The 20,201-nt window shown below is 44.9% G+C and overlaps 1 protein-coding gene across 6 annotated transcripts in view; it reads left to right on the forward strand.

Moving 5' to 3' along the window:
* Positions 1–5,375: 5,375 nt before the first annotated feature.
* Positions 5,376–20,201, forward strand: part of ABCC4 (ATP binding cassette subfamily C member 4) — a 627,262-nt gene continuing 612,436 nt past the window's right edge. For all 6 annotated transcript variants that reach the window (XR_004539971.1, XM_033950379.1, XM_033950382.1 and 3 more), the window contains exon 1: positions 5,376–5,552. Coding sequence is in view for 5 of the 6 variants with exons in the window: in XM_033950379.1 (XP_033806270.1) it covers positions 5,479–5,552 (74 nt within the window). In the remaining variant the exon portion in view is untranslated. The remainder of the gene's footprint in view (positions 5,553–20,201) is intronic.

Consider the following 20,201-nt stretch of genomic DNA (forward strand, 5'->3'; position numbering starts at 1 on the left):
ACCCCCACCAGCTGATCTCCCCCCCCTTCCAACCTCCGAGTCCCGCCCCCAAAAGAGGCGCCAGGGCCCAAAGACGGCGATGGAACCGCTCCAGGGAAAGGAGGAGGACCCATAGCCCAGGGGCCGGATCCCCAAGGAGAACCCCAAGGCCCAAACGCCCACGGAGGCCACCAAGAGGTCGCCGGTGACCCACGACCCAACCCGGACGTGGAGGGAAGCACGGGGGTATCCACCCCAACCTCACCCCTCACCCCAGAAGAATACGCCGGTCCACCCTGCTGGCCAGGCCCGAACCCAGCCCACACACCCCTTGAACCACCCGGAGCTGCTACAGGCACTTCAATAGAAGGCACACTCCCAGCAGCAGAAGACCTCCCAGCTCCATCAGGAGCAGCTGCTGAAGGCTCCACAGGCACACAGCCTGCTCGAGGAACGTCTCTACCCCTCCCACGGCCTCCCTGCAGCCTGCTTCTGCCCCTGCGGGCCAACCCCGCACAGCCAAGAGCAGACAGCACCTCCCCCCCTACCTCCAGCGCTATCGCCGTTCGAGCAGCCGAATGCGAGCGCCGAGGAGGTAAAGATCGGCCCCCTCCCCAGCAGAAGCACTCACCGGCTCCCGGTCCTCTTCATCCAGCGAGTCTCCAGCTAACAGGGACAGCTCCGCGAGATCAGCAGCATCGGAGGTGGGTGCACGCGCCATCCTCCCGACCCGACACTTGCCGCCGACACCCTCCGCCGTCCGGTCGTCCGAAAACGAAACCGGCCATGTGGCAGGCCACAGGACTCCGCGAACAGCCGACCCGACAAAAGCAGCCTCGGAGGACCGGAAACCGTTACGGTCCTCCGAGAGCCCTGCTTATATACCTCCTCCCCACCCTATCCTGCTGCCCTGACTCGACCCTTTAGGAGGTCCCTCCCACGGCAGGAAAGACCTCCTCCCTTCAATTTAGCTTCCCTGCCTGCCTAACCCCCCTTCCTAACATTTTCCCGACGGACGGCTCCGCGGGCCTCCCAGCTCCGCGTTAGAGCCGCCCATCGAGACAAGCTCTCGGGCTTTTTAATCATGGATCCTCCATTTTATTCCCCTTCCAGCATTAGGGTCCGTCAGAGTCAAGCTGTATGAGGGAGTTAAAGGGCCATAAGATTAAAAAGCCCGAGAGCCTGTCTCGACGGGCGGCTCTAACGCGGAGCTGGGTGGCCTGCGTTTGCCGTCCGTCGGGGGGGGGGGGGGGGATAGGAGGAGGGGGATAGGTAAAAAATTTTAAAGAGGGAAGGAGGTCTTTCACACCGTGGGAAGCACCTCCTATAAGGTCAAATTGGGGCCGCAGGGTGGGGTAGGGTGGGGGGGTATATAAGCTGTAGGCTCGGAGGACCGTAACGGTTTCCGGTCCTCCGAGGCAGCTTTCCCGCCCTCCCGCCCGTTAGTTCAGTGCGAGGTAGAGTGGTGAGTTTTGTTGTTTTTTTTTTATGGCGGTATCCCGAGCTACTGGCGGCTGGTCTCATCATGGGATGAGTGGTAGGCCGGCTGGGAGCCGTGCCGGTGGGTCGGATGACCCTGGACAAAGGGGCATGTGGGGACATGCCACCCCTCGGACCCTTGCTTAGACGGCAGGGTCGGGGGCCATCTTCATCTATGCCGGTAGCTCGGGATCAGGGGTCACAATGGTGGGTTCCATTGTGGCGGTTTAATTAGACAAAAGGATATGTAATGACGTTTATTATGTTGTTTACTATATGTAAATTGTATCTAAATATGTTTTACAATAAACAGTGCTGCGGCGAGGTTTATCCACTCAGGTCTATGTTTTTATTGGTGAAGGGTTTGGATTGGTATTTAAGGTTAAAGGTATGCATTGGGGAAGCGGGCCACTCCAGCTTCCGCTGTTAATGCAGAGACTAAAAGATAGAAGTTTTTTTGCAACTGCTCAAGCTAGGCTTCTAGCCTAGGGGTTAAGACAGCTGACTGGGACCCCGATGGGCTGGGTTCAAGACCGGGGAAAGCACACTTTTCTCCCCAAAACTTATTTTTACATCACGGATCCTCCCTTTTAGACCCTTCATAGCATTAGGGTCCGTCAGAGTCAAGCTGTAATGGAGGTCCGTGGGAGTTAAAGGGCCATAAGATATGCAGAGACTAAAAGAGTGAAATTTTTTGCAACTGCTCAAGCTAGGCTTCTAGCCTAGGGGTTAAGACAGCTGACTGGGACCCCGATGGGCTGGGTTCAAGACCGGGGAAAGCACACTTTTCTCCCCAAAACTTATTTTTACATCACGGATCCTCCCTTTTAGACCCTTCATAGCATTAGGGTCCGTCAGAGTCAAACTGTAATGGAGGTCCGTGGGAGTTAAAGGGCCATAAGATATGCAGAGACTAAAAGAGTGAAATTTTTTTGCAACTGCTCAAGCTAGGCTTCTAGCCTAGGGGTTAGGACAGTGGACTGGGACCCCGATGGGCTGGGTTCAAGACCGGGGAAAGCACACTTTTCTCCCCAAAACTTATTTTTACATCACGGATCCTCCCTTTTAGACCCTTCCCTGCATTAGGGTCCGTCAGAGTCAAACTGTAATGGAGGTCCGTGGGAGTTAAAGGGCCATAAGATATGCAGAGACTAAAAGAGTGAAATTTTTTGCAACTGCTCAAGCTAGGCTTCTAGCCTAGGGGTTAAGACAGCTGACTGGGACCCTGATGGGCTGGGTTCAAGACCGGGGAAAGCACACTTTTCTCCCCAAAACTTATTTTTACATCACGGATCCTCCCTTTTAGACCCTTCATAGCATTAGGGTCCGTCAGAGTCAAACTGTAATGGAGGTCCGTGGGAGTTAAAGGGCCATAAGATATGCAGAGACTAAAAGAGTGAAATTTTTTGCAACTGCTCAAGCTAGGCTTCTAGCCTAGGGGTTAAGGAAGCTGACTGGGACCCCGATGGGCTGGGTTCAAGACCGGGAAAGCACACTTTTCTCCCCAAAACTTATTTTTACATCACGGATCCTCCCTTTTAGACCCTTCATAGCATTAGGGTCCGTCAGAGTCAAACTGTAATGGAGGTCCGTGGGACTTAAAGGGCCATAAGATATGCAGAGACTAAAAGAGTGAAATTTTTTGCAACTGCTCAAGCTAGGCTTCTAGCCTAGGGGTTAAGACAGCTGCTTGGGACCCCGATGGGCTGGGTTCAAGACCGGGGAAAGCACACTTTTCTCCCCAAAACTTATTTTTACATCACGGATCCTCCCTTTTAGACCCTTCCCTGCATTAGGGTCCGTCAGAGTCAAACTGTAATGGAGGTCCGTGGGAGTTAAAGGGCCATAAGATATGCAGAGACTAAAAGAGTGAAATTTTTTGCAACTGCTCAAGCTAGGCTTCTAGCCTAGGGGTTAAGACAGCGGACTGGGACCCCGATGGGCTGGGTTCAAGACCGGGGAAAGCACACTTTTCTCCCCAAAACTTATTTTTACATCACGGATCCTCCCTTTTAGACCCTTCATAGCATTAGGGTTCGTCAGAGTCAAACTGTAATGGAGGTCCGTGGGAGTTAAAGGGCCATAAGATATGCAGAGACTAAAAGAGTGAAATTTTTTGCAACTGCTAAAGCTAGGCTTCTAGCCTAGGGGTTAAGGCAACTGACTGGGACCCCGATGGTCTGTGTTCAAGACCGGGGAAAGCACACTTTTCTCCCCAAAACTTATTTTTACATCACGGATCCTCCCTTTTAGACCCTTCCCTGCATTAGGGTCCGTCAGAGTCAAACTGTAATGGAGGTCCGTGGGAGTTAAAGGGCCATAAGATATGCAGAGACTAAAAGAGTGAAATTTTTTGCAACTGCTCAAGCTAGGCTTCTAGCCTAGGGGTTAAGGCAGCTGACTGGGACCCCGATGGGCTGGGTTCAAGACCGGGGAAAGCACACTTTTCTCCCCAAAACTTATTTTTACATCACAGATCCTCCCTTTTAGACCCTTCATAGCATTAGGGTCCGTCAGAGTCAAACTGTAATGGAGGTCCGTGGGACTTAAAGGGCCATAAGATATGCAGAGACTAAAAGAGTGAAATTTTTTGCAACTGCTCAAGCTAGGCTTCTAGCCTAGGGGTTAAGACAGCTGATTGGGGCCCTGATGGGCTGGGTTCAAGACCGGGGAAAGCACACTTTTCTCCCCAAAACTTATTTTTACATCACGGATCCTCCCTTTTAGACCCTTCCCTGCATTAGGGTCCGTCAGAGTCAAACTGTAATGGAGGTCCGTGGGAGTTAAAGCGCCATAAGATATGCAGAGACTAAAAGAGTGAAATTTTTTGCAACTGCTCAAGCTAGGCTTCTAGCCTAGGGGTTAAGACAGCTGACTGGGACCCCGATGGGCTGGTTTCAAGACCGGGAAAGCACACTTTTCCGAAATTTTATTGAGAATAGGTAAAAGAATAAGAAAAGAGTGGGCTTCTGGTTTTGGTTTTTTTTTAGACAAATTAGCAAATGGATCCTGACAGGTGGCAGGAGTGAGAGACTGATAACCTGTACAGAAAATATAAGTTATAAAATGTACAATTTTATGAGCTAAGAACATAGTGTAGTGGTTAGTGCAGCTGTTTATGAGACTAATAATACGGGTTCAAGTCCAGGATGAGGAGAGCAATATTAAATTTCCTTGCCGGCGTCTCAATTGCAACTATAGTGGTAGAAAAGCCGGCCCTGCAATCATGAAATTTGAAACCGCAGTTGTCAACGAATGACGGAAGAATTTTTAAGGCCGTGCCGGTTTAGATCCCCAAAAACCGGATCAACCACTGGAAGCCACAGACAAAAAGAAGAAGAAAAAAATCAAAACATAACAACCCTAACCTGGGCTGCGTTATTTACATGAGCCTGTATTTCCCTCCACAGGCTAGAGTTCCTCTAATCAGGTAGGGAAGGCAGCCTTTATTCTGCCGAAGGTCAGAACTGTTTTTGTCTTCTGGCAGAGTACTAAATATTCTGGAACTGTTGCACAAGAAACCTTAACTGTTTCTATTTGCGCAAATGTCAGTTAACCCCCCCCCCCCAAACAAACCAACCCCCAAAAACAGAGCAGCCAGAAACAGCACTATTCTATTCGTGCGACACCTGTTCTCAAGGCGCTAGAGACTGAACCGCAGCGCCATCAAACGAGAAAGCAAAATACACAAGAACACGATCTAACGGCGAAATTTCCAGATCCTAAGCAACTCTTATTTCCGGTCTCATAGCGGAGGACCGTGACTAGACCAACACATGGTTACCAGTACGGTAGTTAATGACACCCTATAAACATTCTGGGGCGGAGGATTCATTGCCTTAATAGGCACGCCAGGGGGCGTGGCCTGGCTGTCTTAGGCTATACCCTTCTACCGGTCTACTGCTGGTTAAAGCTGATTGGCAGAGCCGGGAAGGGTGTTGTGTGCGTGAGGCTTTGCTTGTCTAGAAGAGTCGCGGCCGAGTTCTAAATGATTATATTATTTAATAAAGGTCTTTGAGCATGGAGCCCGTACGGAAGAAGGAAAAGCCCAACCCCATGCAGACTGCCAACTTTTGTTCCAAGTTATTTTTCTGGTGAGTAGCCTGCATCTTTGTCTCCTAGGTGAAAGGGGTGTCCGTCCGATTTACCTCCACCTGCTGCAGGCTGCGCACATGCTCGCATGTGACGGTCATTTAAGGTCATTATCACGTGCATCACAACTGTGACGTTTCTTAGAGGGATCTCAGTAAAGCCTTTAGTAGTGTCCTGTTCTCTGTTTTTAGTTTTATTGTTGTGATGTCTAGATTGGCAGAGTTTTGCTATTTGGAGAGGTGAGGGAGAATTGTCTAGTAGTGGATGTTTGGTGGCTGTCACGGGCACACCCGGTTGTGTTCACAAGTTATACGGATAGTTTAGGAGTGTGGTATCCGCGTTTCTTCTTAGTTTTTCATTAAAAAGGGTGCATGTTTAAATACAGATCCGCGAAAAACAGCATTTGTTTCCGGTTAGCAAGCTGTGGTCATCTAGTGGGTACTGGACAGGAAGGAAGGATACAAAGAAAAGGTTCGGGATCAGTCTGTTAATATTTCTTAGGTGCTAAAAAAAAAAAAAAAAAAAAAGATGCGTTAATCTGTAGCTTTAAAATTATTAATCAGTTTCAGAATAAGAGCAATCATTCCCTGGCAAGTCACTTAATCATCCAAGTACAGTATACGAGGGGTCACTTAAAAGTTGTCAGAAATTATTCCACACTTTTCGTTTCAATGATATAAAATGAAAAGTGTAAAGAAAAGTGTGGAATAACTTATAAGTTTCATAGCTCCGCATCTTCTTGATTGGGCTGAAAAGTACCAAATATATACTATGTTATGTAAATCGCTTTGAATGTAACCACAGAAATATCGAATGTCATCCCCCTTTACCCTGAGACAACCAAGGCTGAAGTGTCCAAGAGGCATTAACTTCCCAAAGTGATGGGATGGGGGCGAAGGTGCTAAATTCGATAGAGTGTGAAGGAGGAATTCGCACAGAATCGGCGTCTGTGCCTGAGCGTGCAGAAAGCCCTGTACAGTATGTTGCTCTAGTTTGTGGATGTTTGAGCACCCTCACTATTGAGCAAACACCTTGAGTATGCCTAGGGATGGGTAATTTCCATGGGGTTTAGCACCCCCAATCATTTTGAAAAGTTGGCTTCTATGATAAGGTAACCAACAACCCTGATGAAAGTAGGCAGCATAGGCTGGAAAGAGCAGGTCTCTATTGTACTGCATTTCATCTATTCAGCTTGACAGAGTAAAATCCAAGCTAAGTATTATATAGATTAAGTTATGGGTCTCCATTAGGAGTAAAAAAGAACATTGAAGAAATAATATAAGAAATCTTAAATGAACACAAATGGGTGATTTATTTAAAAGACTAATATTTCACATAATTATTAATTTATAAGAACATTTCAGATTTATAAAAATAAAAAAGTTAAAAAGAGATGTCTTGACCAGTGATAGCTCACATTTAGGTCACTTGCTAAGACAAATTCTTGGTTTTTTTTTTTTTTCCAATCTTTATTGATTTTTAAACTTTGATAGTGCAATACAAATGGTAAATCTTACAAACTGCATAAAAACACATTATTAACTATACAATTATTACATTAAACAATCATTTTCTCCCTTTCTTATCTTAATTATTAAAATAATAATAACATATGATATGATTTCAATATTATAATAAAATAATTTAACTCCTCAAAATACGTTTCCCTCCTCCCACCCTCCCTGGATGTGCAAGGACTCTAATGGAAAAAGAAAGAAATAAACATAACTCTAATTATAATGCAATAAAATTAGTTAATGGACTCCATACATCATTAAAGGACTTATTGGTCCCCATAATAGCAAGCAACCCTGAGCACTTGAGGTCTTTTAGTCTCTAAAAATTTATGAAAATACAAAACAATAGAGACTGGCTCTTTCCAGCCTATGCTTACTTTCATTAGGGTTGTTGGTTTAAAACACAAAAGTTGAACGTATTTATTATTTCTATGATAAGGTGCCTTAAACACAGCTTGCTATTGTAATAGCGATTGTAGATTATGCAGATAAGTTTGAAAAACGATCTGATCCTTGCATTCAAAAGAAATAAACCAACATGAAAACGAATTCTCTCTTTGTTCTGAGTTTTATCTTGTTTCTAAATAAGTTTCATGTGATATAGCAGCATAATAAATAATGTAAAATAAAACAGGTTTTAAAACCCACCTGAAGGATCAGATGAAAAGGTGGTTTGATTTTGTATATGTTTGCTTTCTTATAAAGCTGACTTTAAATTGTGAGTACTAAGCATTATTGAGTATACTTTTTTTGTGTGGTTTTCAATGCACTGTTTATTCAATCACATTTTGAGTTCCATGGGTTCTGGTCATCTTTGCTGTATGGAGGATGTGCTACATCTTGACATATTGAAAATATGAGTTAATATGAAACAATGTTTGTGCTTTTTCCAGTTTTCGTCCGTTTTTGAACTTTTCCATTCCTTAAACGAAGTCTTCTGGTCTCTGATCGCTTCTTTCACTGCTACAGTGAGCCTCGCTGGTTCCTTGTTCTTTTTCCTCTTGGATTCCTTGTCGATACACAGTATATATATATATATATATATATATACAGTGGTGCCTCGCATAACGGACGCCTCGCACAGCGAACGCTGCGCATAACGAACTTTATGTCTTGATCCGTACAACGAACTTCGTTTCACACAACGAAGTCGCCCGAGCTGCATCCTTCCGCGCAGGCACTGCGCTTAACTGCCCTCTCTCCGCCTGGTTCCCTCTTGACTCCCCGACACGATCGGGGCAAAAAGGAGCCCAAGCCCTCTTGCCCCGCCGATTCCCAACTCCCCACACAATATCGGGCCAGGAGGGAGCCCAAGTCCTCCTGGCCACGGCGACCCCCTAACCCCACCCTGCACTACATTACGGGCAGGAGGGATCCCAGGCCCTCCTGCCCTCGACGCAAACCCCCCCTCCCCCCAACGACCGCCCCCCCCAAGAACCTCCGACCGCCCCCCCAGCCGACCCGCGACCCCCCTGGCCGACCCCCACGACCCCCCCAACCCCCTTCCCCGTACCTTTCTGTAGTTGGCCGGACAGACGGGAGCCAAACCCGCCTGTCCGGCAGGCAGCCAACGACGGAATGAGGCCGGATTGGCCCATCCGTCCCAAAGCTCCGCCTACTGGTGGGGCCTAAGGCGCCTGGGCCAATCAGAATAGGCCCGGGAGCCTTAGGTCCCTCCTGGGGGCGGGGCCTGAGGCACATGGGCCCAACCCGACCATGTGCCTCAGGCCCTGCCCCCAGGAGGGACCTAAGGCTCCCGGGCCTATTCTGATTGGCCCAGGCGCCTTAGGCCCCACCAGTAGGCGGAGCTTTGGGACGGATGGGCCAATCCGGCCTCATTCCGTCGATGGCTGCCTGCCGGACAGGCGGGTTTGGCTCCCGTCTGTCCGGCCAACTACAGAAAGGTACGGGGAAGGGGGTTGGGGGTGTCGTGGGGGTCGGCCAGGGGGGTCGCGGGTCGGCTGGGGGGGCGGTCGGAGGTTCTTGGGGGGGGGGGCGGTCGTTGGGGGGAGGGGGGGTTTGCGTCGAGGGCAGGAGGGCCTGGGATCCCTCCTGCCCGTAATGTAGTGCAGGGTGGGGTTAGGGGGTCGCCGTGGCCAGGAGGACTTGGGCTCCCTCCTGGCCCGATATTGTCGGGGAGTTGGGGAATCGGCGGGGCAAGAGGGCTTGGGCTCCCTTTTGCCCCGATCGTGTCGGGGAGTCGGGGGGGCAAGAGGGCTTGAGCTCCCTTTTGCCCCGATCGTGTCGGGGAGTCGGGGGGGCAAGAGGGCTTGAGCTCCCTCTTGCCCCGATCGTGTCGGGGAGTCGGGGGGGCAAGAGGGCTTGAGCTCCCTCTTGCCCCGATCGTGTCGGGGAGTCGGGGGGGGCAAGAGGGCTTGAGCTCCCTCTTGCCCCGATCGTGTCGGGGGTGCCAGGGACCACACGGAGTCACCCACCGTACCACCCGATTCGGGTAAGCGCAGGTATCGGTGGGTGGCTTATTTGCGGGGGGGTGCCTTATTTTACATTTTTTTCTAAAAAGGGGGGGCTGTCTTATTTGATGGCCCTGCCTTATCATCGGGGAAACACGGTAGAAAAAAAAAAAAAAATGAACAGTTAAGTCCCAGTTTTTGCCGCTGAGACTCTGCCCTCTCACTGTAAAATTAGACTCTACTTAGTCTGTCTTTAAATTTAAAAAATGTGTGTTGTTTTAAAAAACAATTATGTTTTTAGATGTATCTAAATAAAAATAATAACCAAAAATTTATCTTTTTTTATGTCATCTTAGCATATTTTATGCTACAGAACGAATTATTTTTTTTAACATGTATTGTTATGGGAAAACGCGTTTCACATAACGAACTTTTCGCATAACAAACTTGCTCCTGGAACGAATTAAGTTCGTTGTGTGAGGCACCACTGTATATAGATTTTGTGCCTCGGTGACTGTGTCCTTAAAAAGGGACTATGCTTATTCTAACGTCTTTGCAGTGCTTATCGTTTTCTTAATCTTCTTCCCCACTGTGAATCTCATCCCTTTGGAATTCCCTTTTCGGAAGTTCAGTGCTGTGACCTTTCGGGTCTTTATCTGCCGTCATCTACTATGTTACTATGTTTCCTGCTGGGGGGAGGGGAGGAGACATAAATGATATGGAAATACTCCTGTCTCATTTAAGAGGGTAAGGGTAGAAACATAGAAACGTGATGGTAGATAAAGGCCAAATGGCCCATTCACTAATCTCCTCCCTAAGAGATCCCACTTGCCTATCCCATGCTTTCTTGAATTTGCTTTGTACTGCTCTGAACGCTGCCGTTCATCTGGACAAGAGTGTTTTGAACTCTGTGTCCCCTGAGGAAAGTGACCTTTATACGTTGAAACTGGGATCCTTGTTGGGAGTATTTGATTTAAATAAAGACTTGATCATTGGTTGGAAAAACGCCTCCCTTGCCTTTTCTGTTTGACTGTATTTCCCAAGGCGAGGTGTTCTTCTGTTTGCCTGTCTTGAATTCAGACACAGGCCCTGATTCTCAAAACTTTAACACCATTGCAAAACTGTTTGTGATTGTTTAGCCTGCACGCATTTTTGCGATGGATTATCAAAATGGCTTATCTCTGTCTTTAGCAAGGTTTTTAGCAGTCTCCAATACTGATGTTGGCTTTTGGCGACAAAAATAAGCGACTGGTCCAGAGGTACTGGTACAGTCACGGCACTGTTTTAAACCCTGTCGTGGCAGTGTCGGAGACTGCTAGAAAAGCTGTTTTGAAGTGTCTCCCCCCCCCTCAAGCAGCGGGAGAGATGCCCATTCTCTCTCGCTGTATCACAACCCCCTCCCCCCCCCGGCCTCTGACCCCTCTTCACCCGTACCTTTAGATGGCTGACTGGGGGAGTGCCTACTCCCTCCAGTCAGCTGGCCCACCTCTTCCAAAATGGGCCTTCCCTTCCCCATGTCCCTTCACCTTTGAGTCTCACAATACCACTTTTGCACTTCTTCCTATTACTAATATACCTAAAAAAGTCTTGTTCCCCAGTTTTACCATGTTGGCTATTTTTTCTTCCATTTTCATCTTTGCTTTCCTGACTACTCGACCACTCTCTTAACTTTTCCAGATATTTTAGCCTGTCTTTCTCTTGCTGCAATCTTTGTAGTTTATTGTTTATTGTTTAATTAGTTTCTTGATTAAACGCTTTATCGATTCTGCAAAGCGTTGTACAAAGCACTAGATAAAATAACATTGCAACAAACAGAATTACCATTAAAACAAACTTTTAAAAAATGAAAATACAAAACTGTTAGACGAACTACAACACGTACTAGGTTAAATAAGGACGCACTAACAAAAGATACATGAAGGAAAGAGGGAGGAAATACAATAATTATAGTAAATGAGAGAGACATTAAGGGAAAGAACAAAAGGGCAGGACTTAATGGAGAAAAAAGAAGGAAAGAAAAGAGAAAAGAAGAAGAGAAAGAAAAAAAAAAAAAAAAATTAAGAAATAACAACTTCAATTAAAAGCATCTTTAAAAAGGAAACATTTTAAGCTACTTTTAAACGTTTTTAAATTATTTTCTGTTTTTAGATAAGTTTATGAAAGCTAACCTCCTTTTTGAGAACCAAAACAGCACCTTCTTTTCCTTACAAAATGATTTGTTGCCCTTACAATAGGTCATTTCAGTTTTGCTCACTGCTTTCCTACTTCTTCCAGATGTTCCAGTCCAAACAACAGTTCCTTGACGTAATCCCCCATCTGAATAAAGTTAATTTTTTTTAAAGTCTAGAACCTTTACTCTTGAATGAGCCCTCTCTATACCTGTCCTAATCCATACCATACCATACTGTTTCTTATACCCTGCAATTATCAGCATGGAATCAGTGGGGCTTACATCCTCTATAATAAAACCCTAAGCGTGCATGCTCACTTAGGGCTTTGTGATCCCTGCCACCGTGATGTCTGTCTCCGTGCCGAATTTGATTTCTGGCGCGTGGGGCGGCTTGCAATGGGTGTGGTGGTTTGATTCCTGCGCTGCCACTGCCGGGATGCCTCTTCTCACCCCTGGACCAGCAAACACAGCAGCCGCGGGACATTTGCTAGACCGGCCCACTTCGATAATGCGAGGTGGGCCGGCCTAGCAAAAGCCCCGAGGCTGCCCGGGCTAGAGGATGCTGGACAGGGTGAGCAGGGAAAGGAGAAGGCCTACAGCTGGACAGGGGGATCAGGAAAGAGGTGCTGCTGGACAGGGGGGAGGTAAAAGGAAGGGAGATGGCCTACTGCTGGACAGGGGGAGCAAGGAAGAGGTGCTGCTGGTCAGGGGGGAGGTAAAAGGAAGGGAGATAGCCTACTGCTGGACAGGGGGCAGGTAAAAGGAAAGGAGACAGCCTTCTGCTGGACAGGGGGAGCAGGGAAGGGGTGCTGATGGACACAGGGGAGGTAAAAGGAAGGGAGAAGGGCTACTGCTGGATAGGGGGAGCAGGCAAGGGGTGGTGGTGGACAGCCGAGGAAAAAGAAAGACAGAAAGTGGCCAAGGAGAGAGAGAAAAAGAAAGACAAACATACACATCTGTTCTAGCACCCATTAATGTAATGGGCTTAAAGACTAGTAAGATTAATAAGAATGCATAACAGTAACATCAAAGATCAGTTAATATTAAACCACACCATGCAATGATCACTGGATGCCACTTTCTCTGTTTCGTAAGTATTAATTCAAGTATGACCCCATCCTATGTGGGTTCTGTTGCCAACTGCTTGAACAGCTCTCCTAGTAGAGAATCCAGGATCTCCCTACTTCTAGAAGACCTGGAATAGGGATACCCCAATCAACATCTGGCGTGTTAATATAATCTTTTCGTAATATTTCCCCTTTTATAGCTATACTCTGACTATTGACCTTGTCCTATGCCTTAAGTAGTTCTGAGGAGGGCCAGCTTGGTTTACCTGGACAGGTACGGGTGATCAAAGTGAGCAAACATGAAATAATAAAAAAATTCAGCTATTACACTTTCTCACATTGCACCAGGATTTACTAGTTAGAAAAACCTGTTGATAGATAGGGCCTAATCCAAGAGCAAGTGAAAATGTGGATTAGTAGCTATAAATGAATAAATGAAAATTGGATAAGCTGAAATATAATAATCAGAAATACAAAAGTTCAAGATAGAGATTCTAAGTTAACATATTGATTTGATACATGTCTCATGTGCTTGAAAGTACAGGAAGGCAGGCTAAGACATTTTGTGATTGATAACTACCATACCAAATTTACCCCAGATGGAAAAGCTTAAATTTTATAGGGCTTCTTTGTCCTGAAGAGTGACCAGCCTGAACTAGGCCAATCCTCAGGGAAATATAGGCAGACAGGAGTTGGCTTTTGGCCTGGTATCCATATACCAGGGGGCCCTAAGGTTGCCATGACTTGAGTTTTGCTGTGGGAAAGACAGATCGAAACCATATGTGTATCATGGTATGTATTGATCTAAATGTAAGTGTTAGTAAGTCAGTAAGTCAGTAAAATTACACAATAGAAATTTACTTAGGTAGCTATAGGTAATACGTTAACAAGAATAAGTTAACAAGTATAGATTAGGAATATATTTTATTTTGATTTTCATATATCTGAAATCCTGAAGAGATCCTGATAAGGTTACAGCTGGTGTTTGACCTCTGACCTTAAGCAACTTTTTTCTACTCATAGAATTGATGGGAGGGGGAGCTAACTGCTCTGTCCATCTTTTCTTTGTTCAGTCTTAGTGAGACAGAGATCTCAGTATAGAAAAGACACACTGATTTTTACAGGAAAGGATTTAAAAGCTGAACAGTTTTGTAAGTATATTACAATATCTGTCTATGTATTTCTTCTTTTTATAAAATATGTAAGCTTAATGTGAGAATGTAACTTTTTAGGTATAAGAATGTTATTTGTGACACGCCTATATGAAGCTAGCCTTATATGGAAACAAATAATGTGGACCAATTAGATTGCAGATAGATTGTAACGAAGGAATGTCGTCATTTAGGATATATATGGATGTGTAACTGGTAAAACATTGGAATTTATTATGAGCAAGGCCAGCTTTTGGCTTCTGTAATAATTCTCATGATGCAAATGATAATCAATTGATAATTGATAATTCTTATGATCTAATATTGATAACCAATAAAAAATAATATTTTGGATTTTATATTTTGCATCATTTTTGTCATTTCATTTTACAACCCTAGAGTAGCTATAAGTACGCTTCTGTGCAATTATCCTGATCACAATCTCTATTAAATCTCTGACCACGTCTTCTGTCTGTGAAGGACGCCTGTATATCATACCAGTGTAAATACATTTCCATTCCCTCTTTCCAGATTGACCCACAGTGCCTCTTCCGCACCCTGTAGATCCTGCAATTGTGTGGCTTTAATATGATCTTTAAGATATAATGCCACTTCCTCCCCTTTTCTTTCTACCCTCGTCTTTCCTGAACAGATTATAGCCTGGTGTAACTATATCCCATTCATGGTCTCTGTTCCCTCTAAGCTGAGCATGTAAGCAATTGCTCATACATTCTAAGAGCATTGCTCACAGATTTTACATGGTTGCTCACAAAAATTCTTGCAAATCTGGAAAATTGTTGGTTTTTATAACTTGTTGCTCACACAAAAACATTTTTTTTATTTTTAAAACTTGTGCTCACATGAGAGAATTTGCACATACCCGGCCAGTCCTTAGAGGGATCATTGGTCATGGTTCTCCGTGAACCATGTTTCTGTGACTGTCACTAAATCCAACTCATCCTTTTCCATCACAGCCTCTAGGGGTGCCCACACTTTTTTGGCTTGAGAGCTACTTTTAAAATGACCTACCAACTGTAAAATTAAAAACAAACAAACCGCAAAGCGCACTGTACGCAGAGAAAATGTTAATTATCATTTGTATTCTGGGTTTTTTTCAGAAGTCAAGGCAAATGACTTTAAAAATATGCAATGTCACCTCAATAACAACTATACAAAAATAGACAAATATACCCCTTCCCCTTTTACTTAACCTCGATAGCGGTTTTTAGCGCAGGGAGCTGCGCTGAATGCCCCTCATAGCTCCCGACGCTCATAGGCTCCCTGCACTAAAAACCACTATTGAGGTTTAGTAAAAGGGGGCCATAGTGCAAAATATAGACAGCAAATATTAATTCTCAAAATGGCCACATTTTGATCACTAAATTGAAAATAAAATCATTTTTCCTACCTTTTTTGGTGATTTCATGAGTCTCTGGTTGCACTTCCTTCTTCTGACTGTAAATCCAATATTTCTTTCTTTCTGCTCCCCCTTTTCTCTCTGTCTCTCTTTCTTTCTCTCTCCCCCTGTCCCCCCTCTTTATTCTGTTTTTCTTTCTATCTCTCTCTCTTCCTGCCTGCCTTTCTCTTTCTCTCTCTCTCTCCCTGCCTGCCTATCTTTCTTTCTCCCTCTCTCTCCCTGCCTTTCTTTCTCCCTCTGCCCCCCCAAGCCATCGTACCGATTTCTCCACTTCCCCAATTCTTTCTCCCTGTGCCACCCTCTCCAAGCCACTACACCGATTTCTCCCTGCGTCCCCGAGCCAGGCCTGGCGCATTCAAGCGCCAGGTCCACAAGCCTTCCCTTCTCCCCCGATGTCAATTCTGACATTGGAGAAGAAGTTCCAGGCCAGTCAGGCAGTGACTGGCTGTCCCAGAACTTCCTCTTCGACGTCACAATTGACGTTGGAGGTAAAGGCTTGTGGGTCCGGTGCTTGTACACGCGCCTGGCCTGGCTCGGGGAGGCAGGAAGAACAAGATTGCAAAGGCAACACAATCGACTCACGTTGCCTTTGCAATCTACTGGTTGATCGCGATCGACCATTTTGGCACCCCTACTCTAGATCCAGAACCTTGTTTCCTATACTTAGAGCATTAGTATATACTGCTTTCCAGACATTACCCCATTTTCCCATTTATGCAGACGTATTTAGTGATTTACTTATCAGATGGCTTATACTCGCTCACCTGGGGGTTTGATCACCCTGCCCCAATGATATTCCATCTTTTTGTGTGACAAATCAAAGCAGTTTACATTTATTATATGTAAATACTTTCTCTGTCCCTAGTGGGCTCACAGTCTAATTATTGTACCTGGGGTAATGAAGCGTTAAGTGACTTGCCCAGAGTCTTTAGTGTTGCAGTGGGAATCAAACCCAGCTCCCCAGGTTCTTGGCCTATTACATTAACTACTAGGCTACTCCTCCATGCCAGAGAAACCAGGGTTAAAGAACTGGCACTCACCTTTTGAGTAGGTATTAAACAGAAACTTTTGGACATAGCTTCTTAGTTAATAGATTATAAACTTGACCTTAACTTAGGAAAAACTGAGGCTCACACTGAAGGTCCATTAAGCCCAATATCCTGTCAAGTTTCAAGTTTATTTAAATCTTGATATACCACTTTTATAGTTAAAGTGTTTTCCAATTAAAACAAAGTTTTAAAAAGATTAAAAAAAAAAAAAAAGGAAACAAATTCACAATTACCATACAAACACAACATGATACAGACAGATAAATGGGGAAGATACATTGCATAAAATAAAAGAAAGGGGAGGTAAAAAACAAAAGGTACAAAAGGAATCGTTAATGTAAGGCCTGATGTCTGAGATTTTGAATAAAAAAATTAAGTATAAATCTCAAAAGCATCTCTGAAAGGAAATGTTTTAAGATTAGATTTAAAATTAATGAGATTTTTTTCTTTCTCAAGGTCAGAGTCAACAATTCCAATCCAAGTCACAATGTTCCCGAAAAAGTACATCAGATTTTATGCTGCTTATTCTTCAAATAAGCAGTGGATTTTCTCAAGTTCATGTTAGCTTATGGACTTTTTTCTTTTTGGAACTTTTCCAAACTCTTTTAAAAACCTGCTAATCTACCACATTCTATGGCAGTGTATTGCAAATTGTGTGCTGCAGCAGATTCCAGGTGTACCCCAATAAGACGCCAGTAAGGAGGAGAGGCGCTGATACAGGCTGACTGCTTATAAGACGTGCCTCTCGTAGTAAGAGGCACGTCCTGTAGTTAGTCAGCTGGATCCTCCCCCCCCCCCCCCCGAAGTAACAGGTTCAGGATCGCGGCCAGATGGGCCTCCATGCATGCACAGACATCAGTGTGATGCGTGATGTCATCACGTCGATGTCCATGCACTTCCGGGTGCCTTCCGGCCAGGGCACTGGGATTAGTGTGCCTTCCAGCCGAAAAGTTTGCAGGACACTGTTCTGTGGCAACAAATTTGACTTTAATTACATGTTGATTGAAGAAATATTTTCTTGGATTGTTTTAAATTTACTATTTAGTAGCTTTGTTGCATGCTCCCTAGACTAGGCAGAGGAGTGTGTGGCACGGTGGTTGGAGCTATAGCCTCGGCACCCTGGGGTTGTGGGTTCAAATGCCGTGCTGCTTCTTGTGACCCTGGGGAAGTCACTCAGTCCTCCATAGCCCCAGATATGTTAGATAGATTGTGAGCCCATCGGGACAGGGATAGGGAAAATGCTTGAGTACTTGATTGTAAAAAAAAAAAGTTTAGATAAACTTGATAGGCGGTATTTAAAACATCTAATAAACTTGAAACTTTGTGTTTTTGGAAAGGGTAAACAGGTGATTCCTATCTCTGTCATATCTACACCCATGCCGATAAGACCAGCTACTTTTTCTTGGTGTGTTATTGGATAGTATTCTTTCTTTCTGCCTACATACTACTCAACTGATCTAAAAATTGTTGTATTTACACAGAATAAGATCACCTAGACCTTTATTCCCCCTACCCCCTTTTTAGAATCCATTAGGGTTGAAAACTTTGATACATACCTTAATCTTGCATAAATTGGACTACTGTAATGTGTTGGCTGACTGGTCTGCTTTACTCTCAAATGGTTTCAACTTATTGAGAACACAGCAATTTAATTAATCTGTAACACTAGGAAATATGATAATAACATAGTGGATGATGGCTATCCAGTCTGCCCAACCTGATTCAATTTAAATTTTTTAATTAATTTTTTTTTCTTCTTCTTAGCTATTTCTGGGCAAGAATCCAAAGCTCTACCCGGTACTGTGCTTGGGCTCCAACTGCTGAAGTTTCTTTCAAAGCTCACTCCAGCCCATCCACACCCTCCCAGCTCATCCTCAACCAAAAGGCCATATACAGACATGTACCATGCACGTCTGCCTAGTACTGGCCTTAGTTCTTCAATGTTTACTATTATTTTCTGATTCTAGATCCTCTGTGTTCATCCTACGCTTCTTTGAACTCAGTCACAGTTTACTCTCCACCACCTCTCTTGGGAGCGCATTCCAGGCATCCACCACCCTCTCCGTAAAGTAGAATTTCCTAACATTGCTCCTCAACCTCAAATTATGTCCTCTGGTTTTACCATTTTCCTTTCTCTGGAAAATATTTTGTTCTACGTTAATACTTTTCAAGTATTTGAATGTCTGAATCAAATCTCACCTGTCCCTCCTTTCTTCTAGGGTATACATATTCAGGGCTTCCAGTCTCTCCTCATACGTCTTTCTTTACGAACAACATTGGCTACGTGTTCCTTACAGAATTTAGTTCTTACTCATAAGGTTGTTCACGCTGGACAGCCTCCCAGTGGCATAGCCATGGGGAGACCTCAGACCTTCTTTGCTTTCATGGCTAGTAGGGATACCAAGAATTACTAGCTGAAGAGATCTCTAGTCTCACCTGTGCTGAGCAAGGAACACTTAATTCTCAGCAGGTGCACTGCAGCCACTAATGCTGGCTCTCGCATACATGCTCATTTCACCCTAACTGAGCATGTGTGGGAGAACTGGCATTACTAGCTGATACCAATAAACTAATATCACAGCTAGCCTTACAAAGTAGTCCCCTAGACAACTGTCCTCTATACCTTCTTTCAGCAGCTCCGCATCATACAATTAACTGGCTCACCAACCTACTAAATAGTTTCCTGAACCAAGGGCATCTACCCAAAGAAATGGGCAAAATAGCCTTAACCTCTATACCAAAAACAGCCCCAGCAGACCTCTCCATAGCATCTAACTACAGACAGTTTGCGGACATTCGATTCTCACTAAAATCCCTGAGTCCCATGTCGGCAAGCAACTAGCCTCATACATAGAGCGACATTCGATTCTCACTAAAATCCCTGAGTCCCATGTTGGCAAGCAACTAGCCTCATACATAGAGCAACACTCCTGCCTTCACACATCCCAATACGGCTTCCGAATAAAGCACAGCACCGAGCTCCTCCTCATCACTGTAATCACTAAAATCAAACAGTTGCTAAGCTCAGGTCATCAGGCAATATTACTCCAATTTGATATCTCTGCAGCCTTCGACTCAGTGGACCACCAATTACTCCTAACCAAACTCTCAGAAATTGGAATAACAGGGACTGTACTGAATTAGTTTGCCGATTTCCTACAAAATCGCGAATACTTGGTCAAAGGCAAGAATCATACTCCAACCCTTAGAAGGCATTCTGTGGTGTCCCACAAGGCTACCCATTATCCCCAATCCTATTCAACTTATTCATGAGCTCGCTAGGACACATCAAAACGGAAGACGAAACTGTTCTATCTTATGCCGACGACATCCTCCTCCTCATCCCCATAACCAATAACCATCCCAATATTGCCCCAAAAATCTCAAACAATATAGATAAAATTTAAACCTGGGCAACGAACAACAAGTTGAAACTGAATGCCATTGGTTTCCTCACCGCACAACAGAATTTCATATCTAACCTCACTTTCTCATCAGGTATCGCTCTCATAATGGAAAAATCCACCAGGGTTCTAGGCTGCATCTTAGATGACACTCTCACAATAGAACCACAAATATCTAGCCTTCAGAAAAAGAGCATCTACACTATGCGTCAACTGCAACTCACAAGATCATACTTCCACCCACACCACTTTGCTCTGATTATCCAGATGATGGTCCTGCCTCAACTAGACTATTGCAACTCCACCTACCTTGGCATCAACACTGCAACTAATCAAACACTGCAACTAATCAAACAAACTGCAACTAATCCAGAAAACAGCCGTTAGACTAATCTACAAATTAAAGAAATTTGATTCTATCACAACCTTCATCAGGCAACTACATTTGGCTCCCGATATCATCCC

Source organism: Geotrypetes seraphini, chromosome 6 (assembly GCF_902459505.1).
Source record: "Geotrypetes seraphini chromosome 6, aGeoSer1.1, whole genome shotgun sequence".
In the NCBI taxonomy this organism is placed as follows: Eukaryota; Metazoa; Chordata; class Amphibia; order Gymnophiona; family Dermophiidae; genus Geotrypetes; species Geotrypetes seraphini.